This window comes from Oryzias latipes, chromosome 21 (assembly GCF_053564925.1).
Source record: "Oryzias latipes strain Hd-rR chromosome 21, Olatipes_Hd-rR_3.1".
In the NCBI taxonomy this organism is placed as follows: domain Eukaryota; kingdom Metazoa; phylum Chordata; class Actinopteri; order Beloniformes; family Adrianichthyidae; genus Oryzias; species Oryzias latipes.
The window spans coordinates 26263963-26286353 of NC_136257.1; the positions used below are offsets into that span (position 1 = coordinate 26263963).

The 22391-nt window shown below is 60.0% G+C and overlaps 1 protein-coding gene across 2 annotated transcripts; it reads right to left on the reverse strand.

Moving 5' to 3' along the window:
- Positions 1–293: 293 nt before the first annotated feature.
- On the reverse strand, positions 294–4420 carry LOC144988627 (uncharacterized). 2 transcript variants are annotated; one of them, XM_078939191.1, is made up of 2 exons: positions 754–4420; positions 294–668 (listed from the first exon to the last, which is right to left on the reverse strand). In XM_078939191.1, the coding sequence occupies exon 1, from the start codon at positions 4274–4276 to the stop codon at positions 2237–2239; it is 2040 nt and encodes a 679-aa protein (XP_078795317.1). In that variant the 5' UTR covers positions 4277–4420; the 3' UTR covers positions 294–668; positions 754–2236. The 2 variants fall into 2 exon arrangements, with proteins under 2 accessions (XP_078795317.1, XP_078795316.1); XM_078939190.1 differs by having other exon boundaries at positions 750–4420.
- Positions 4421–22391: the final 17971 nt, after the last annotated feature.

Here is a 22391-nt window from a genome sequence, read left to right on the forward strand (position 1 = left end):
TCGACGCCCGCCAGGCAGGAACTGATACCCAACACTATGAAGTGTGAGCACACCAAACGCATCGCCTTCCGCCTAATCGCTCTCAGGCACGACAAGAGGCTTACGGCTCGCCAGCTGTTGGACGATGAGGAATGGAAGCGTTTGTCCCACATGACAGACGGAGAAAAGGCTGAGGTCTTGCAACAATGCGTCACGAGTGTCATGTAAAAATACACAGTTCAAGAGGCTTTGCAATGTCTGAGTTTATCAATTTTCAATAAAAAAAAAATGAGCCAATGACCACAGACTCTATGTATCGTACAGGTGTAAATTTTGTTTATTATTTTGAATACGTTTGACCATAATAGCAGATGTATCATTCAGCACCACTGGCCCGCTCTGGGAGCACGCTTACACGTTTGTAGCGATGGAGATGAAAAGGGATGTAGCACTCAACGTGGAACACCACTTGGCGTAGTTTGTTTCGTAACTGCGCGAGGGCCCTCGGGTCTTTTGAGGGCTTCGGGCTCAACTCAGCTTCCGCTCTTCGTCTCAGAGCGCGGCGAAAACAACAGTGGCAACCGCTGCGACGAGAGACAGGGCTAGAGGTTTGGCTCCATTTCTCTGACTAGGCCATCTATCCAGTTCCTCCTGAGCCTTTCTCACGGTTTCCTTCAACTTGCTGAGCACTGCAAACAGAAGACAGCGAACACTGGTTGGGAGAGAAGCGCTTTGCGATAGGCGGGTAGCTAAAATGCACACATACATACATACAGTCTGTCGTGTTGTGGAGTTTTCCGAAAGTCATCACGGGCTCCATTGGAACCAGGTCAGGCATGAGAATCTCAGGCCGACGAACGCCGTCCGAGCAAGAAGGCTCGTTGCTGTGATGTAAAACACAAGAGTCCACTGATGTCAACAACACGAACAGGGTCAGATGCAGCATCGAAGTGGTAGTCATTGTGTCTTCAAGAGAAAAAAAAAACCCACAAAGAACAGTTTTCTTACTGCAGTGCGCAAACACAACTCACGCCTGAAGAGGTTGCCTCTGTCAGCTCTCCACTCTTGCCTTTTATACTTGCAGAAGAAAACACTCGCTGTGCAGATTCTAATCCCCCCTGCCCAAAAAAAAAAAAAAGTCCCTGGCCAAATCCCAACCACAAGCCCGAAAGAGAGGCCGCGACCGGTCAGCTCGCGTAAACCCAGCACGCCCCTCGCTCACAGGCAGGAGAGATCACGTAACAGGGTGATTCAGGGGAGAGGAACGCAGAGCATGGCGTCAGAGTCTGCCTGCCTCGGTCGGCCTCTCATGGCGGAGGACGGATTCTCAGAGTGGAAATCGGTGTGAGAGAGCTGAGGTCGGAGCCAGCATTTCTCAGTCCCTCCCCTACATCTCGGTCTGGTAGCGTAAGATGCCATCTGACTCAGTGATGTGTGGTCGGACTCCCTAAGGGTCGGTCGGACAGAGTGAATGACTGTCGGACTCCCTGAGCGCCGGTCGGACAGAGTCAATTGCGGTCAGACAGAGTGAATAGAAAAGGTCGGGCTGTCTGGACGCTGACCTGGCGAGGTGAAAAGCTGGCCCCATCTCTCGTCTGCAGCTTTGGAACTAGGAAATTTTAGCGGCTGTGTTCTCTGTGTTCTATGACACAGCTCCTACGTAGAAAGGATTTAGTTGGGGATTTTTTATTCTTTTTTTTTTCTTTCCTTCATATCCAACATCGACATCACAGCCCTTACCAACAAAATGGTTGGATTTATCTACAATTCCAATAAGCTGCTCCCCGCTCTGGCCCCATCAGAGCCCCGAGCCGCTCTGAACACCCAACAGCTCTCACAGAGCCGGACATCCTCTCGCTTCATCAACCATCACGGATCCCCCACGTCTGCCCTTACCAACAAAATGAGCAAATCGGGCTGCTACAGAGACGGCGGCATGCCGCAGCAGAAACCTGACTGTCTGAACATTTCCGCCAATTACAAGACTAAATTGTGCTGGTTCTTCGCGAAGAACGGCGTCTGCAAGTACGGAGGGAAATGTCGGTACGCCCATGGCTACGGAGACCTGCGGAGCCTGCAGCTCAAAATGAACCTTTGCCACCATTTCTATAAGGGGCGCCCATGCCTCCACGGCGGAAGTTGTGGATTTATTCACAATTCCCATCAGCTGCTCCCCGCTCAGCCCACATCAGAGCCCCGAGCCGCTCTGAACAAGGACGGCTACCGACAGATGGACGTTTCCCCACCCCAGCAGCTCTCACAGAGCCTGACATCCTCTGGCTTCTTCAACCATCACGGACCCTCCACAGTCATTGCCGGTTTTCGAGCCTTCGTCCACCTCCGTCAATTCGCTTGTGGGGCTGACCTGCCGGGAGCCCAGGTTCAGCTTTCGCTTGGCCACCCTTCTCCAGGTGTCGCTGCAGGACGCTTCTGTGTGCTCCATCGGAGTTTGCTCCGTACACAGAGATGACACGGTTGTCCTTATGTAATTTTCATAGTCCTGGAACAGCGAGCCTCCGGGGGATCCCATCGCTTCATCTTCGCTGCGGTCGAGTCCTTTTAGCCTTCTGACGCAGTCGTGCCGGAGCAGCCGTGACACTCTCTTCGCAGAGCACAGCGCGGCACACCGGATTCTTTCGATCAGCTCCGTCTCCACTGCGCTTTTCTCCACGCCTATCAGTTGGCACACAACGGCCACGATACCTTTCAGAATCTCCGTTTCGTACGTGAGCTTTTCCGTGAGGCACTTTTGTCCGGCTATCGTCTCATCGGCCCGTTTCAGACGTGTCAGGAGGGCCTTGGTCTGGCTCTGACTTTCGTCTGTCGCGGCTGCGTTCTCGGCGGCCAGCTCTCGACTCCGCTTCAGTTCGGCCTCCAGCTCGTTGACGCGTTTCGACCGGGACTCGTTTTCGGCCTCCGCTTGCTTCTCTCGGTCCTGCAGCTTGGCGATGAGCTTTGATGCGCGCTCCTCCTCCACCTTGCTTCGATCTAAGTGTTCTGCGGCCAGCTCTCGGCTCTGCTTCAGATGGGCCTCCAGCTCAATTACGCGCTTTGACAGGGACTTCTTCTCGGCCTCATTTCGCTTCATTTCGGCATCCGATTTCTTCGAGAGCATCAAGGCTGTCTCCTTTTCGGCTTTCATTTCCTTCACTTCGTTCTGCAGCTTCTCCAGGACTCGCCCCTTCTCGCTTAAGTCCTTCTTCGACGAGGCTATGACATTTTCAGCGAAACTTAACTCTTGCCGCAGCTCAGCCAAGTCCAAGTTTGCTTTTCTAACTTTGGCTTCCATCTCCATGTGCTCTTTTACGAGGTCTATTTTCATCTGCTGATGGGCGGATTTGTCCGTGGTGTACTTCAGGCTAACCTGCCCCAGTTGATCGCTCAGCTCAGCCAAGCGGGACTCGTATGTTTTCTGGTCGCGAGCCTCTCTTGACGCGATTTGGAGACGCTCCGCTAAACTCTGGACTTTGTCATGCAGGACCCAGCCAACACTTACCACACTTTTCCAACAGGCGCGAACGTGTGAGGGACTGAGGCGGCCCTGTGGCTCAGCTTGAGGCCAGTGAAATGTACCACAGCCCGGGGACGCGGACTCAAGTGATTCCAGGGCACGCATCAGGGCCCGCTGCCCACGTTCGGCCTCCGCTTCATTTCCCCCGGCGAGTATCTCGGACACGACTCCCAGGGTTTCGTCCGCGAGTGCCAGTCCCCCAGGTTCCCTCACGAATGTCCGGTCGCGGAACATCTCCTGCACGGCTCCCGTCAACCTGTGAAGCGCCGCGTCGTAGCTGACGCAGAGTTCGGATGTCAGCTCGAATCCCAGCACCGCCTCTTGGCCCTCGGCGTAGGCCAGATTCTTGTGGAACCATTTGGCCAGGGCGTCGAATTGCCTATGGAACGCATGGGCTTCGTCAAGGGCTTCCTCCAAATAGCTGTTCCTCGTCGACGGGCGGTCTGCTGAGACGGCGGGATCGGTCCTCGATGTCGAGCAGGTCGCAGTAGAGCCCGAACGGACAAGTCCCGATATGATACCCAAGAACTCCGCAAGACTGTCCTTTCCAATAGTCTGACGAGAGAGAAGGCCCCCCGAGCTGCGCTCGGAGCTCGTCGGCCCTCCCGTTCGAGTAGTAGCTGCTCCACAACCTGAGGTAGGAGGGATCGTCTCCAACTGAGCGTCCGAGCACCTTCTCCCTGAGTTCGAGTCGAGCCCGTTTCTGCCAGATCCACCAGCCAGCGTCCGGCTCCTCCTCGGCCTCCGCGTGACGGTGAAGCTCTTTGGCTTCGCTTCTCGGCTCATCCCCCTTGCTGCCTTCCAGCCCGCCGCCGTGCCTCCCGCCTTCCCTCAGCTCTTCCGCACTGACTCCAAATGTCCTACGGTGATTCAGGCAGAGCCTCCCGCCTTGCGCCGGCACCGTTGCGCACAGGGTCGTGCAGATTTTTCCCAAGAGCAGGCCGTCGATCTGAGACACAGCCAGAATCCTTAGGGCCGCTGGCTCGCAGGCCGAGGGGCAGACGCCGTTCGTGAAACCGCACCGTTGGCAGATTCGCCCCCAGGAAATCCCAGCGCTCCGCAGCTCTCGCGAGAGCAGGTCCAGTTCGCGAGACCAACGCGAAAGCGCTCCGCAGCACAGTGCGGTCAACACCACGGCCCAGTACGGCGCGCGGACCTGGCGGTCCGCTGAAATGACGTCTGGGCCTTCGGGCTCGACCACCTCGATCCCCGAGCGAGTGAGATGCGCTAGCAGCCACACGCCGGAGCTCGGTGGTGAAGGAGGCCTCAGGGGACTGTTGACCACCCAGCGGGACAGGGCTCCGGGGTCTGCGTCACCCTCTCGTCGCCACAGCACACTGGTGCCCCAGACGGCTTGCGTGGGGTCGGGGAGCCAGCTCGAGTCTGACGCTCTGCCGTCAGTACGAAGCGCAGCGCGGGCCACGGTCAGCCGACTTTGTTCGTGCAAGATTTTAAACGCGAGCGGGGCTCCCAGCGTGGCCAGCGTCGCGACCGTGACCTCTCGCGCAACTCTCTCCCTTTCAGACAGGTCCCCGTCGCGAGACGCCGCGACCGTGTAGTAGGAGAAGCGGTTCAAGCTGGTATATATCGAGGACACTAGCTTCTCAGCCTTATCCGTTCCATGTCCGCAGGCCAGACTCGCTCCAGGTTCTGCTGTGTCGTAGTGCTCGGAGTGGCGCAGCTCAACCCAGGCCAGGGGTGCGCTGGCCAAAACGGAGATCCTTTTCACCGGGTAGCCCTTGGCATGTCGCTTCGCGGCTCTGAAATGCCTGTCCGTCACCAGACCATAACTCTCACTCCCCTGCGAGTACACCACCCTCAGGACCATGCAGCGCGCGCCTCGCAGAGCGCCGGGCCCGACTGGGATGAAGACGGGACCTCCTAGTTTCGGGCCGGTGAGCGTCACGCTCGAAGGCAACCTTTTCTCTATTTCGTAAAGCTGCACCCACGTGTACTCCAGAAGGACCGGAGCATCGGACCCCTCCAGCTCCACAACCAGTTGAGGCTCGGAAGGCCCCGTCGCGCACATGCCGTCTAAACCCGGATCAACTTGAGAGCTTAAGTTCAATTTAAACACCACACCAACCTTTTTTTTTTTTTTGTTCATTTATTTGTCTCATACCATCAAAAACATGTGCCAAAGGAAAAAAAAAAAAGTTACACGAGCAGCACACACGAACATAATGGCACCGCCACACCGTTATAGCAGGGTGGCCTCCCGATGTCCTTCTCCCCCCCCCCCCCTGAAATCCTCCCTCGTATGCGGAGTGCCGAGCTCACGTTCCTCTCCTCTGCGGAGTGCCGAGCTCACGTTCCTCTCCTCGGACTCGGCTGTCTCGCACGACCCCCGAAATTCAGGCTGTTCTTTGTGTGGGAGCCATTCTTCTGTAGATCAGTGGTCTACGACGCCGAGTTCTTTGGCTCGCTCTATCCGGAGGGTTCGGAGAGGAGGTTGCGAAGACATCTCAGATGCCGATTCGTTTCCATGAACAGAACACGCAGCGTGTGTAGAGCGTGTCTAGGTCCACTAGTGAATGGTCTATTTGCAAGCGGGGCAGACGGTGTACGGTTTCGGGTCCGGGAAGGTCAGCGTACTAAGTGGCACGTATTTTACCTAAAAAGGGGCCTAACGCGGCGTGGTGACCTCACTCTGTGCGAGGAAACCTGCCACTTTGAATGGCTGAGTTTATGAGAGCCCCTGGAGCATACTCGAAACGCACTGAACTATACTGAAGTGAACTACACACAGACTGTAATGTTGTGTCTTTTATTTGACTCGAACCATCAAAAGCGTGTTCCAAAACCAACCAAAAATTACACAAGCAGCACACAGAAACACAATGAAACCAACGCGGCGTCGTGATATCGCAGGGCGTCAGCCTGACGTCTTTCTCCCCCTGAGATCGGGAGTCCCGAGCCCAGGCTCTCATGCCTCACACCCTCCCGGGCGGTCCTCGTCCCAACGCTCCCCTCCGATTTCCGCGTAGAAGCTGAGAGTGGTGTTGCTCGCCACGCCGTCCAAGTACTGCGAATCGTGCAGAGGATCGACGAGAGCAACGGGCGCTCCTGCCGAGGACGCCTCCTCCGGGATCTTGCCTTCGTTCGGTGCTGGGTCCTCTTCGACGACCGCCAAGCTCTTGTGAGCTCGGACTATCTCCTCGATCACGCGCTCCCTCCTTCCCAGCACATACACGGTGTCCAGGTACGCGGACAGGTTGTCGTACTTGCCCGTCTTCAGAGCGGGCCCTCCGCGAGGTCTTTGAGAAGAGGCGAAGCGGGCCTCGCTCCCGTAGTGTCTGTCCATTATGTCCCGAAACGTCGGGTCGGGCAGCTCGCAGACGCTTCGAAACACTGACGCCTCGGTCCCCGGTTCCCGGTCCATCTGGAGGGTCAAGGAGGGAGGGACAGGAGGACTCGAGGGGATCTCAGGTGCCGATTCGGTTTGATGCGCAAAACACGCAGCGCGTGTGGAGCGTTTCCAAGTCCACTAGTACTTCGGAGAAAATGGTCTGTTTGCAAGCGGGGCACACGGTGTACATCTGCTTCAGGTCGGTGAAGGTGCACGTGTTCACGGTCGACGTGCTGAGCGGCACGTTCGCCACCGGGGCCGCGCAGCAGGACGAGACGAATTTCATTTGTTCGAAATCGAACGCCACGTCGATGTTCCTGGGGTTGCCTTTCACTTCGGACGATCGGAACGTCTGGTTCTTCAGACACCTGACGCACCTCAGGTCTCCCTCCGCGGCCCGAGCCCGGTCCCGGCCCGGAAGCCCCACGGGTGCCAGCAGTATCTGTTTGTGGTTGTAGTCTATCCAGTTTATGTGACAGCTCAACACGGCGTACAGCAGCATCCGTCGTTCGGGGCTCTGGCTTCGCAGCTGCCCGAACTGCTCCCTGCTGACCATGTCCGCTGCTTCCCTGAGCTGCGGGATGCACGCCGCGGCCATCTCGAGCGGCCGGTCCGTCGTGTAAGCGGCGGCCAGCCTGTAATAGCAGCTCAAGGGCCACTCCGAATTTAGCGCGAGCATCGAGTGGCCCGAGGCCTTCACGCACTGAAATGCTCTGACGAGTTTGCAGTGGTACGACCGTCTCCTGGGGGCAAAGCAGAAGCGAGACCACTTCACGGGGTCTCCGCTCGACCCGTCGCCTTCCGGGCGGCTGCTCAATGGAGCAGAGGTCGTCCGGAGGGTGGCGAAAGGAGACACTGAGCGCAGTACACGTGTCACCCGTCTCCCGCATTCGTTCGCTCCGAGAGCCGCTCGGCTCCGCCGCGACATGGCCTGGGGGCCCGCTCCGCCGTCGAGAGGCGCTCCCGATTTCTCCCGAGAGGGAGGTCGGACGACGGAGCTGCCCTCTGCCCGCTGGTCCGAGATGAGCCTAAAAGCCTCCAGTCTGAGGGCCAGGGCCTTGTGCGAAGAGTGCGACTCGTCAAAAAACAGATCTTCTGCTTGGAACCTGTAGAAGTCAGCAAGCAGGGCCACCCTGAGCATTGCCTCGCGCCCCCTCAGCTTGGACAGCTCGTCGCGGTCGGGCACAGTCCCCTCTCCAAACAGACCGTCTGAGCCGACCAGCACGGGGCGCAGAGTCGAATCCCAAAGGTTAGAGCACAGCGAGTAGGCTTCGCCGTAATCCTCGACCGGAGCTTTGGCCTTGCTCGTCAGCAGCCTGACCAGCTGAGCTCGAACGCTCGAACTGTCCCGAGAACCCTGTCTAATTTTGTTATGGCACACGGCGTGGTTGTGGAGGCACTCAAGGTAAGCCTGGACGAGGGCTGCTTTTGCGTGGCAACCGGACCGCACGACTCCGCCGTCGCTTACCCGTGCCCCGTGGAAGCTTTCGCGCCCGTGCTCCTCGGATCGCCCGTCACGCTGCATGTCTACTGCCCGGCCCTGTTCCCCGACAGGGTGTTGAGAGTGCACGCCGAACACCTGGGTCACTTCACCGGGATGAGGAACGTGCCTCGCGTGGACCCCCAGCAGGAACGAGCGCTCTTCTCAGGTCTGTGTGGACTGTTTGGCACAGAGCGAGTCCTCGGCCTTTACCGGGAGGCCCTGAACGTCGGAGACGGCGGCGAGGGAGCCCCGAGCCAGGACGGCGGAGCAATCGAAAAGCCGCCGATGAGCGACGGGGAGCTCTGCCCCTCCGTGTTCGTCAAGTTTCGCAGAGAAAACACGCGGGAGGCCAGGCGGATCGCATCTCTGGCTAGCCAACTGACGGGGTTGTTCGACGTGGAGGATCTCAGAGAGAAAGCGATCCCCCACGTCAAGGGAGAGGAGCCGGCTCACATGTTGTTTCTGTTTCTCGTCCAGCTTACGGCCGTGTTCCTCAGCTCCTGCCTGGACGAAGCTAGCCTCGCCACGCTCATGAGCGTGGCTCTCTCCCCGTTCCTGGAGGGCAACTTCTGCGACCCCCTGTGCGCCGCCACCCTGCTGAAGCCCATGTTCATCCCGTGGTTCGAAGCGTTCCCCAGGAAGGCGGACGGCCCGGAGGCGAAAGCAGACCCCGAAGCCAAGCTGAAGTACTACAGGCTGTACAAGGGCTACGAGATCACGAACGATGGCGCGGACGTCTCTTCCGTGCTGGAGGACGACCTCACGTGGACCAGCGCCAGCTTGCAGCTGCGCACTCTGGGCTACAAGATCGAGGAGAGCCTTAGCAAAACGCTCTGGTTCGTGGCCCCCCAGTTCGGAGACAGGCTGCGCATGACTCGCGACTCTTGCATCGGGAAAATGGCCGTGTCCCCGGGCGAGCACGTCAACCTCATCCGCTCCTGCCTGCTCTGCGACAACGTGATGGCCTACGTGCAGTGCGCGCTCTTCGGCACGATCCGCAACATGCTGCCCTGCCACGCCAACAGCGAGTTCTGTGAGACCGTGATGGCGGCCCTGAACGGCTCCATGAGGAGGTTTGCGGCCGAGGCGCGTCACCAGAGCAGAGAGCTGTTCTCTCGCCTGGAAGGGTGGAGCGGCCCCTGCGCCGGCAACTGCCTGTACACGTCCGGCGTCAGTTTCGCTGGTCAGTCCGAGGGCAGGAACCTGTTCTTCGGCAAGATCTTCACCGGCCCCGAGGACAGGAAGCCTCCGGGCAAGTACAAGACGGCATTTGGAGACTTTTCCAGCGTCACTCTGGGCCTTTCGCTCAAGACGGGCTTGCTGGAGGCGCTCAGGGTCGCGCTGGAACGGGACGAGGCGCCCAAGGCGGGCTGCGGATTGAGGCGCGAAGCCGGCGGCCGCATGCAAAAGATGCTCTCCACGGCCCAGGAACCCGTGTGCGCGGAGAGGGTGGTGACCGAGGTCGCTTTCTTCGCTCGCTATCACCACAGGTTCAACTCCGGAGAGTTCACCGAGGTGGGTTGCGTGAAAGCCATGAGCGAGCCCGGCTTCAACGAGCAGATACACAAGGACGTGCTGGACGACAAGAGCGAGTACCGCCTGTCCCTCGCCCACGGCGCACTGCCGATGTGCGCGCTCACGCTTTCCATGACCATGAGACAGGCCGTCATGATGACTTTGGGGTTCTTCTGCGTGGAGCTCGCGCACGGAGCTTACGCCGGGGCCAAACTCAACTACAGTACGCTGTGCTCCCGCTTGGTCTCCCTCTCCACCGTGGCCAAATTCAGGCACGGGAAAGACAGCGACAACACGAACGTCTTCCAGGCGTTGTACGGCAACTGCCTGAAGCTGACGTGCGCCATGTTCAGCAAACCGAATCCGCACGCACCGATAAACTATCACGATCTAGATCTAGTCGAGTGGCTGCACCCCGACAACCCTCGCCTCCCCTGCTACCTGCGCAAATCGCTGGCCATGATAGGAGGCACCAAGGCTCGAGTTAGAGACATAATGCGGCAGCACGGATTCTGCTACAACAGAGTTATGTTCAGCGATGGCCAGCGCCGGTTGCTGTTCTCCCACGCTTTCGCCAACGCGGACTGCCTGATCCACGCACCGGTTACGATCTGCTCCAGCCTCAGGCTGTTTTCGAACACCCAGAAGTCGTTCGGGTCGCTCAAGGCCTGCAGGTGGGGCTGCTACTACCGAGTGACGATCATGAGCAACGGCTGCGTGAACACGGCCCTGTATACGAACCGCGGATACGGGGGCTTTGACGGCATCGCCTCTCAAGGCAGCGCCACCGGGGACGAGGTGTTGGAGAAGATCAAGCGAGAGGTGTCTCGCGTGTTGCCCAGGATCGACGTGGGCCGTATCAGGATGATGGCCCCGGAGATGAAGGAGACGGAGTTTGCAGCCCTGGTGTCCGCGGTGAAAGACAGCAACATCGAGGTCACCGGGCAAATGGACGGCGACGCTGAGCTTGAGCCGTGGCAGGAGGATGGCGCGGGGGAAGAAAATGCGAAACGCCCCTTGGACCACTCTGTCGGCGCCGACGACGCCAAGAGAGGTCGCTGGGATGCCTGTGAGACTGGTCGGGTGTCCGAGGACGAAGAATTTTTCTTTTTGGAGTGAGTCGATGGTGGGGTGTGTGGGCTGTGATAGATGGAAAGGAAGAAAAAAAAAAAAAACAACAACTTTGCACTTGGAATGTGGTTGAAAGCAAACATGTGCGAATAAAAATGTTGTGAGAGAACAAACACAGAGTCGTCTGGTCATTTTCTTGTCTCCAGCCTTCACAAACTTACGAAATGAAACGCGTTTGGCCGCGACGGCTCTACCTCAGCCGCGACACCGAGCTCAAGTGACAACCAGAGGCCCAGTGCTGAGGAGAGGGCCGACGGCGAGAGGTGTCGCTCGGGCTGCCTCAGAGTACAGAGACTTTTTTTTTTTTTCATTTAGAGAGTGACACAGAGTGTGTACAAACCGACGGCGAGCGGCCGGGGAGGAGATAGCAGGGGAAGAGGCTGGGGCGTCGCGAAAGCATGCCGCAGACCGCTCCGTCGTCCGTTTAGATGATTTTGCGAAAGAGGAGACAACACTTGTGTGCGGTTGGAAAGTGATTGAAAGCAAGCCTACGAATAAAGAATAAAGTGACATGACAAACACAGCCGTTTTCATTGTTTTATTGTTTCGCTGCCTCGAGTCTTCACGAGTGTAAGAAATGAAGTATGTTCAGGTGTAACAGCTCCACCGTGAGCATCAGCTGCCGGTAGGCGCAGCCCAGAGCGTGCAGATCCAGTCGCACGCAGAAAGCGAATCGGGACTCCATGCTCCCGATGGTGTTTCCCAAGCGGCCCTCCTGCGTCGTCCCGACGGGCCTCGTTTTGCGACGGGCCTCCAGTCTGCGCAGGGATTCCTCGGCCCTGCTGTAATCGAGCTCCCCGCAGCGGGTCAGCTGCAGCTCTCCGGGCTGCACGCGCGCGCTCACCAGAGGGCTCAGGGCCCCGCAGACCGACACGAGCATTTCCGAGTTTGCCGTCCGCTCGCGGGCCACGGGACACGCGAGGTTGGTGAACTTGCACCTAGGCGTTTCTTCCCTGCCGTGGTGTCGATCGCGCGGGTCGCGGGGCTCTTCGAAGGAGCACAGCCCGTACATGTTCATGAACTGGTACGAGGTCGAGGCCGTGCTTTGCCTTTCCACGTGCTCGCGCACCATGTCTTTTATGTCAGAGAGGGCTTTGGCCCTCAGTTCGCCGTACAGCCTCCTGTATTCCGCGTCGATAGGACTCTCTCCTTGGTCGTCGTCCTCCTCCCTGATTCTCTTGGGCGCAGGAGGCTCATCGTTCGGCTCGCCTTCGCCCTCCCAGTTCGGGAGCGAGCCGTAGCATGCTTTGACGGCGCTCGCCACGAAAAAAAGTTCGGGGATGTCCGCGGGACGCGAACCTCCCGTTTGCGTGGACATAACCGACTGCGCCCACTTGATCCGATACCTGGTCGACGAACTCGGAAGCGCCTCGCTCGCCGACGTGCCTTTAGTAGAGTGCCTGGTCAAGCATCTGGAGCTGGTCTCCGGCCCTGACGTCTGGTCTCCTAGGGCACGCGCCTACGTCGGCTACGACCCTCAGGTCCACGGCTCTTTCGGGCGGTTGAGGCCCGGACCGGCCGGCCGCGTGCGGTTCCTGCGGAAGCTGCTGCCCGTTTACTGCAGGCTGTGCTTCCTCTGCGACTGTCACGGCAGGGCTCTGGATGCCGCGAGGACGCTGCGGTCTAGACTGGCGGCGGCCGCCGAGTCCGGGGGATCGGCGGCGCCCCCGAGCCTCGCGTACGAGACCAGGGCCTTGGAGTACCTGACGGAAAACCTCTCCTCCGCTCCACCTCCCGAGTGGGACTGCGTGCGCCGTTCCCCTGACGTTTCGGCCGAAGTGAAAATCGCGAGCGAGCTGCTCTGGTCCCACTTGGTGCTGGTTTACGCCGGCAACCGCAGGCTGCTGCTCTTCAACGCGGAGCTGTTTTTCTCGAGGCCGCTACAGTCGACGGCCCTCTGCTCCAGCGAGCTCAGGGAGGCGCTGTTTTTGCACGGCAAGCATGGACCCTTCTCCCAGCGCAAAGGCCGCCTTCAGGCGCGAGGAGCGAGTATCGGCTCTGCGTGGCAGGGGCGAGACTGCCCCGTTCTTCCACCAGACCCGCGTGCACAGCGAGGGCCTAGATCCGACGGGGGGAGAGGAATGTTGCGAGAGACCCGAGTGTCTCGACTGTGCTGGCTCGCGGTTTTGTGGCTCCTGGACCAGCACCGATGCCACAGCGAACTTGGTTGGCTCAGTAGGCCCGTACCGTGCCGTCCCTAGCCCCGACGTGCTCGGGCGGGGCGGGGAGCCAGAGCCCCGGCGCCCTTCTCCGCAGGAGACGAACGACACCCTCAGGGCCGCCGGCAGCTGCGTGGTGGACCTGAACGGCTCCGTGCTCCTCCACGTGCTTCACGTGAACACGGTGGGCAACCGCAAGTTCAGCGCCGTGGTGTACTCGGAGAGCCTCAGGCGCTACGCCCTTCAGCAGTCCAACACAACAAAAACCAAGCTCGTGAGCAGGCTCCGCTTCGTCTCGGACAAGAAGAAGCTCAGCTCCCGACACGGCTACAAGAACACCCGCATCGAGTTCTCGTCCAACCCCAGCCGCAGCGCGAACTACACGTCCAACGCGAAGCACGCGCTGCAGCCCTACTTCAGGGGGCTGTTCGAGACCGTGTCCATGGCCCAGGGCACCTGCGTGGTCTCCGCTAAGCCCTTCGAGGTGAACAACGAAAACCTCACGAGCTACATGTACGGCGTGGCGAACCCCGCGAGCGTGGTGATTCGCATGAAAGACACCAAGAAGGACTTTCACACTCCCTTCTTCTTCTCCTCGGTAAACGTGACGGGCGAGGAGAACAGGCACCAACTTTTCTCCTCCATGTCCATCAATTCGCAGAGGGTGAAGAGCGCGGCCGAAGAACTCCCCCGGGCCCTGGCCTCCGTGGCCTCGCTCGTGGAGCTCCACGGCCACTTCAACAGACTTTGCTGCGAGCTGGCGCACGAGCGAGGTGGCACTCTCACGACCAGGGAAAAGGTCTGCCTGGTGTACCTCACGGAGATGTACTTTTTGCGAGTCAGGGACCGGAACAACCCCACGCGCTGGCCCGGCTACAGGGAGGCGCTGAGGGGCTCATTCGCGGGCCGCTACGGGAGCCGGCTGACGGCATTTCAGGACAGAGTCCTCTCCAACTACTACCAGAAAAACCCAGAGTTCGTCCACCTGGTCCCGTGGCTCCTGGACAACCCGAGCGTGCGGCACCGCGAGATGCTCTCGGCCCACGAAGCCTACCTGAGAGAGGAGGGAAAAGAGGCCGCTCGAGCAGAGCTGATAGCGGCCGTGGTCTGCCACTGCGAAAACGACCTGACCCGCCGCCCCCAGGAGGGCTTCCCTGACCTGCGGGACGTCGACTTCTCGCGACTCGGCTACAGTGAACTCACGCTGAGGCACGCGCTGGACAAGTCCACCAAGGCCAGCGACGACGCTCGCCCAGGCGGTCGGGCTAAATGACCGGCGCGGTCCCCACGATAGCGAGCCCCCCCTACCATGACGACCGAAGTGAGCGGTGGCACCGAACTCGGGAGCCTCCCTCGAGCTTCCATCCTCAGGGTCTGGGAGATAGTGAACCGGCACTACGAATCCACCTTGAGCTCGCTCGAACGAGAGGACACCTCTCGTAGAGCCGCGGCTCGGGTCAGCTCGCTGGCGAAGGAGCTGCATGACCTGACCGCAGCCTGCACGGAGAGGCTCGAACGCGTGGAAGCTCGCGTCAAGGAACTCAAGGCCCTCGAGTTCGGCGGAGTTCGCAACGAGCGGCCCGACGGAGCGCGGGCCGGCGAGGCTCTCGGCGGAGAGTGGCACTTTGTCTACACGCGCCGAGGAGATGTGTTCGGATACATGAGGCTGATCCCCGAAACGCTCTCGCGGCTCCCCTCGGACGCGGACGACACGAGCCTCTGCGGCGGGCAGAGGGCCGAGTTCACGCTGCCGACACAGGTGGCGGCGGAGGCCCGTCGTGTCCCCACGGGCCGGTCCGGGAGCGCCCGAGGACGAGCGGAGTGCCCCCGCTGCGGCGAGTCTCTGGATCTCTCGGAGTTCTGGAGGCACGCGGTGTATGAGATCGCAGAGAGGGGAGCCAGGGTTCCTGCGCGCCGCCCCCCCGTTCGTTCAGACGGTCCGCGACCGAGGTGGACCTTGGAAGAGGGCGAAGGTTGGGACGAGCCCATTTACAGGCCCAGAGACCTGACGAGCACGTGCGAAATCGGCGAGTGCTTCTCCCAGCTGAACTTGAAACACTTTCTCTCGGACGATGACTTCTCCGGGGCCCTGGACCGCGCTTTCGAACTCTTGGCTCTGAGGTTGAGATCTTAACGGAGACCACAAAGACGACACGGCTGTTGGCAAAAAAAAAAAATGGTTGAAAGATTAAGAGAAGAATCGAAAGGAAGAAAAAAAAAAGAAAAAGAAACTGTTGTGTGCACGCAGAAAGTTGTTGACAGCGGACACATCTGAATAAAAATGAAAGTTGTGAGATAACAAACACAGTGCTGTTTCATTGTTTTATTGCGTCAAGGTTTCATAAGCATACACAATGAAGTATGTTCAGGTGTTACAGTTCCACTGTGACCGTGAGGGCTTTGGGTTGCTCAAGGCCGGTTGATGTTCACGAAGCAGGTGCTCAACGGTCAATCGTGCCTGGTACGCGAACAGGAGGGCTTCGACTGTCAAAGCAGAGCCACCGGGGACAAAGGGTCGGAGAGGGGAAGCTTGGACGAAACATTTTGTATTTTCGAAAAAGGAAGACTTTTTCTGTCGGGAAATCTCAGAGTGGGGCAATGAGCTTTGAAAGAACAAAAACAAATAGTGGTTGAAAGCAGACGTGTGCAAACGAAAAGCAACGAGAGAACAAAACTGAAAGTTGTTTCATTGCCTCAATGTCTCAAGCCTTCAAAATAAAGTACGTTCAGGTGTGACAAAGACTTTTTTTTGTCCTTTTATTTGTTCGGAGATTTCCGAGGTACTTTTCGCGAAGAAAGTGGTCAAAGGCAAACGCTTGCGAATAAAATTGTACGAGAGCTGTTTCATTTGTTTTCTATCGTCTCGAATTTCTGCGAAATGATATTCCGGCACAACAGTTTGACCGTGACCGTCGTCTGCCAGTAGGTGCAGCCCAGAGCGTGCAGATCCCGGCGCACGCAGAGAGCGAATCGAGATTCCGGACTCCCGAGGACGCTCCGATTTTGACCCGCTTATTTACAAGCCCAGAGACCTGTTGATTACCCGCGAAATCGACGAGAGCCGCTTCCACCGGCCACCATGTTCTCATATTCCTACAAGCCGAGCGCAGCCTTCGCCTCGGCTCCGCTCGGAGCCCGTCCCTCCGCCGCAACGCCCACAGTCAGCGGTGTGGCGAGACAGGCCGAGAAAGATCTCCGCTCGGAGAACGAGGGGGTCGGGCCTTCTCGGGCGGCTCCTGGGATCTACGAGACCCTCGCGAGCGATGAAGTGGTCACGCTCGACTGCCTGACTGGGGTGGTGCGATCTGAGCGGGGCTGCACGTTCGTGCAGTACACCCCGACGGAGGAGCACAAGCTGCGCGCCGGGCGGAAGAGCGTCCCAGTGGAACAGATCAACAGGTTCCTTAGGTCGTTAGGGGACAGCGGCGTGCCAGCTGAAACCTCCTTGATTTCGCTCTGCCCGCTGGAGCCGGGCCGCCGGAAGACCCTGTGGATAAGGGTAGCGCTGGAGGAAGTGCAAGAACTCAGCCTGGAAGCCCTGTGGATGCTCAAGGGCGAAGCCCGGCTTCACGCGGAGAGGACCAGCCTCGTCGTGTGGCTGGAGTCGAGCGCGCTGGGTTCCAGCTCGCTGAGCCCGACGGCCGAACGAACCCTGTGCCCCGCATCCGAAAGGGACGCGGAACGTCTCTCCGCTCTCGCCGAAGAGGGCCTCCTGAGCCCCTCTGAGAGAGGAGAACGGCGCGAAGAGGGCTCGAGTCGAGAGGCCGCCCACGTCTCGACACAACGAGACGAGTCGGGGCCTGAACAGTCCGGTCTGAAGCGCGTGAGGGTCAGAACTGGAGAGGTTGGCGACTGCCCAACACACAGCCTACCCGAGAACTCGAGAGACGGCCATCCGTGCAGGAGATCGAAAAGACAAATACGACGGCGGGTGCAGTCCTCCGGGGTAGGTTTCATCAGAAAAAGAATCAAAGCTACAAAGGCAGCCGAGAAAAGGGTCGAAGCGGAGTCGACATTTGCTCGATTCGGACGGGAGAACTCCACGATCTCTCCTGAAGAGACTTCATCGCTTCCTCCTCCTCCTCCGCCTCAGCCTCCCGTTCGTCCTCACGATCCTGTTCCCCGTCACGGCACCGTCAAGGCCCCCACGCGCAAAGCGCAGGATCGGACCGAAAGAGGGCTCGGGGCTTTGTCCCTCTCGTCTCGGCGAGTAGAAAGGCAGCCCCGGGCGCTTGGCGGAGAGTCTCCACCATGTTCGGTTCCCAGCTTCGGAGAGGCCCGAGAGACCAGTCTGTCGCCTTCCGGGGAGAGAGTCCGTGTCTCGTCGTCTCATCAACGCCCAGTGCCCACTGTGGTTTCGGCCGAAGCTTCTCGGGGCTGCGGGCTGATGTAGAGCGCGGACGGGTCGTGCGGAGCACCCGGGACCCGCTCTTCCGTCGTGACCTCTTCGCAGCTTTTCACGTCAGAGGGCCTGAGGCCGAGTTTGTTCGCCAACAGCAGGCCGTAGGCAGGCGGGTGCAGGGAATCCTTTGTGAGCATGATATCGCTCACGGAGAGGGACCCGTCTGGCTTTCTCCCCGACAGGCTGTCGGCGAACGTGGCACCGGACGTGTTGAGGAGAGCGACCAGGGCGCTGTGGAAGATGTGCACGGGGGATCCGGACTCCAGTTCTCTCACGCCGTCCCTGTGGTTGTACTGTATGGTGTTGTGTCTCCTGTTGAAGTGGCTGAATCCCGACAAGGCGCTACGCCAAAAATTTGTCCAAATGCTCAGAGTTTCCTCCAGGTGAGCAACGCTGACAGAGGACGGGTAGCTGCACACCAGCCTCACGTCCGAGCCGAGCTCGGTCACGGGATCCCGGTCTCCTTCGGCCCCGTCCTCCCGCTCGGCGAGTCGACGTTCCAGACGCCTGGACACGTTCTCCGCCATCCTCAGCAGCCCGGGATCCTCGCACTCGGACCTGAGCTTTTCCAGAGCCGCGCGAGGACGAGAGGTGACCTCGGTCAGAAATCCGCGCACCAGCAGGACCTCTTTGCCTTCGGATATCATGGAGGCCATCATCTTGCTGAGGCTGTGGGACACGCTGGCGGACTTGTGCTTGGACACCGAGGCGCACGCGCCCGACTGCAGCAAGGAGTCGGGCAGCTCGGCGTCGTTCAGCAGTCCCAGCATGTCCGTCTGTTGGTTGCAGGCGAGGGCTCGCGACAGGTTGTCCAACAAAGGTCTGTCGGTCGCGTTGCCTACCACCGAGATGCCAGCGTCCCGCTGCTCGGCCCTCGAGGAGAGCATCACGTCTGCCACGCGCGCCAGCGACGACCGATCGGCCCCCGCGCTGGTGTACACGTGCCTCGCCGCGGCCTCGTTCAGACCCCTGGTTATCCTGGCGAAAAGCGTCCTCCAGTTCTTGACGGTGTCGTGAGCCCTCTCCGCCAAGGAGGAAAAGGAAGGACCCGAAGCCGACCAGCTGCTGTCCCACACCGACGCTCGTCTGTAGAGGACCCCGTCCACCACCGTGGTGACGAGAGCGGTGCGCTTGTCGTAGAAGGCCAAGCACGAGGAGGCTCTGCACTCGGGCACCACCGGGCACCGTCCGTGTTCGAAGGTCTTCATCACACCCCATAGAGTCACCACAGACATCTTCAGCTCTGTCTCCTTCACGGGGTTCCGAACGAAAGCCTCGCGCTCTCCCCTCACCCAGTCCGCGACTATCTTACACACCACGGCCGCCGGCGCGCAGGGCACCGACGCCATCATCAGCAACTTGGCTGTCTCCGCCAGACTGTCCAAGGGAACTTCGAGCACGCGAGGAAGCGCCTCGTCGTGAGCCTCCTTCTCTTGGATCGCTTCAGCCGCGGCCCCGGGAGGGCTGAGGCCGTCCGGCGACACCACAAACAGGCGTCCGGCACTACGGGGCGGGGCCGCTTCGACATCTTTCCTGCATCGCTTGCTGGGGCGCGCGTCCGGCCCGCCGGAGCCCGAAACCATGTTGATCACGGCAGCTTTACCAGACAGGCCGAGGCCGAGGGATCTGATTTTCTTCCACGGCAGGAAAAGGCAAGGCACGAAGCCCGCCAGCACGGTCCAGCGGATCATGTTTCTCAGGGTGCTTTTGATGTGCCCGCAGCAGGGGCGGTTGGCCACGTAGTGCCCGACGAGATAGCGGACCAGGCACGCGACGCTCTCGCTGTTGCTGCCCAGCACGTTGCACAGCAGCAACTCCACTGACAGGGCCGGGCTGAAAGTGTTCACGATCTCCTCTATCACCACGGCCAGCTGCGGATCCTCGCTCACAAAAGCCCAAGACGCGACGTCCCTGTGTAGCGGCAACAGGTCGTAGCACTGCTCGTAGCAGTCCCAGCGCGCCTCTCCGCGGGGGCGATTACGGTTGCGTGCACGGTGAGCGCAACGGCCGTTCCTGAAGTCCTCTAGAACCCTCGCGTCCCCTCTGTCCGCCAAGGCGCACTCGGCCAAGGCCGCCTCCCGGACGTCGAGCGGTTCTTCGTCCGCCTTCATCGTCACAATTCTGTTCGACTCGACTTTCGGACGGTAACCGGGAGGGGTTAATGAGAATCCGCTCCTCAGCTCCTCACCCGTACTCAGCTGCTCCCGCCGCGTCTTCGACCCCTCTCGTCGGCCATGTTCTGCGTACTGTTCAAGGCGCTCTGCTGCCTTTGCGGCAACGGGCGGACGGCGCGCGGCCCTAGCGGGTACCGTTATGAGGTCCTCGGAGACAGCGGCGACGAGTACGGCGTCGAGGAAGGCGACGAGGCGGACGAAGCCGAACCTCGCCTCAGGGACTTCGCGCTGATGCGCAAGAGAGCTATCGGCCTGACCAGGTTGAAACTGAAAGCTATCAACTCCGCCTCGGACGTGTCCGTGGCGGAGAGGCTCTTGGAACGCCACGGTCAAAATGACCCAAGCTTACTAACTTACGAGGGCAGGTGCCGCGAGGAAATGCTGGCGGCTTTGAGCAAGCTCCCACCTTACGCGCACGGGACCCAGATCGACAGACCTTACAGGATAACGCCAGCCTCGCGCATCGGAAGCGAACGCAACGGAGCGATCGTGTGAGCGCAAGGGTCCCTTTCGCCGAAGAGGGGGGGGGGGGTGAAAAGGAAAAAAGAAAAAGAAAGAAAAAATAAATAAATCACCATGAGCGTGGTCAAGACTGACCCCAGCGTTTACTCGCTGAGATCTCTGGAGGCTGCCAAACGACTGGTCAAAGCGCCTGGGTTTCTGGCCGACTCGACCGGGGCGTTCTCCGAGCTCGTGGCGGAGAAGGTGATCAGGGCGTCTGCGGCCAACACCTCGGTGTCGGCGGACGCGGTCGTGATGATACTACAGGCCCACATGGGAGTGTCTCTCTTCAAGCAGCAGAAGGACACGAGCCGTTTGCTGGCGGGCTTCGTGTACAAGATGTTGATCCCGGACAAGTCCGTGCCCACGGGCACGCGGTTCACGAGGCGTTACAAGATCACGGATCAGCGAGAGGCCCAGAGAGGTACCTACGACACGGTGGGAAACGGGGTTCGGACCAGGGAGTACAGCCAGGTGTTTCAGCACACGTCCAAAGTGGTGACCATGCAGTTTGGATTTCTGCTCGGCATCACGGTGCCTTCCGTGGCGGAGGAGCTGATACGCAGGGAGCTGGAGCAGGCCAGGACTTCGTGGGAGCTCACCAAGACCATAGAGGTCCTGGAGTACTGCGCGGCTCAGCCCACGCTCACGGACAGGATCTGCCAGAAACTCTCATCCCTCCCCAGAGCGGAGAAGCTGGACTCTGTGCTGACGATGGCCGAGCTCATGTGCGGCACCGTGAACACGCATCCGGATTCTTTCGTGTGCGTGGTGGAGAACGCTCGCAGGGTCCTCTGCAGCGACAGGCCAGAGGTCCTCGTCATGGGAGACACCCTTTTCAGGGTGGTGTCCCAAGACTCCAGCGCCGTCAGGACGCGCATCGCTTGCGAAAACGTGAAGCTCGCGCCCGAGTTCTGCGTCTACACCGCCGCCGACGAGAAGTCGCGGGGCGACGGGGTCCACGAGTTCACCATGGAGTTGGTCAACAAACGCGAGCTGGGCGACGGGGACCTGGCTTTCGCGGACGACTCCAGCTTCAGGGACCAGGTCACGGAGATGCCGGTGAACCACATTCTGATCGGCGGCGGGCGTTCGGTCGGCATTCCCATCGCGCTGGTGGACGGCGTGCAGATGGAACACGGATGCGGGAGGGAGACGTCCACGGAGCACAAAGCTTTCAGCAACACCCAGGGTTTCAAGTGGGAGTACTTCACGGTGGGCTGCACGGCTCCGGCGCTCGGCCAGATATCGCCGTCCAAAGTGCTCTCTGCCACTGACTCCGAAGAGGTCGGCTACAAGCAGCTGGCCCAGCGATCGCCCTCGGTATCGTACCTGCACCAGTACGACGGCGCCGTGGTCTGCGTGACGCTGAGGGAGCTGCACCGCCTCGGCAGTCCTCGAGCTCTCTTCGGCAGGGAGCGCAGGGACAAGCTGCAGGGGGACTTGAACGCCTTCGTGAGGAACGGACCCAGAGGGATCGCCGTGGGACGCATGGCGCAGTTGGCGCACAGCGATGACTGGTACCAGAAGATCAAGAACCCCGCGTCGCTGCTGGAGTTCGACGTTCGAAACATGGTTGTGCCCGAAGCCCCGGACGACGCCTCTCACGGATCGGCCGCCGTCGAGCCCGTGCGCTGGGTCGTCAGGCCCAGGGTGGCCCTGTTCAACACCTCCGCCATGAACAGCCTCTCCAACGAGATCGCGCAGATCGGAAGCGAGCTCCTCGCCCGCTTCGGAGACAGCGAGCACGCCAAGACCGTGACCCTCAACCTCACCTTTCTCAGCAAAGCCCTGGATTACCGCGGTGGTGCGCAGCGCATGCTGGAGATGAGAGGCAAGATTCTCGCGAACCAGCCCATCCGTGACTTAGAAGTGGATGGGTGGACGAGGGGCCGCCTGTTCTGGTCCTGGATGGCGGACCCCATATGCGCCGTGTACATGCGAAAGGCGCTCGGGGCCAAGGAGATCGGCGCCAATGCGCCTGATTTCACCGTGGAGGAACGGGAGGTCCTGGTGCAGCTCGAGGGGTTGATAACCGGAGTGCTGGCACTGTTTAGAAACGTGGTGGGGGACAGGGCGAACTCTGTCGTGGCCTCCATGCCCTGCTGCTTCAGCCACCGGCGCTACGCGGCCATGGATGGGTCCCAGGCCACGGTCAACGAACGCGGATATCCCGTCTGGTTCACC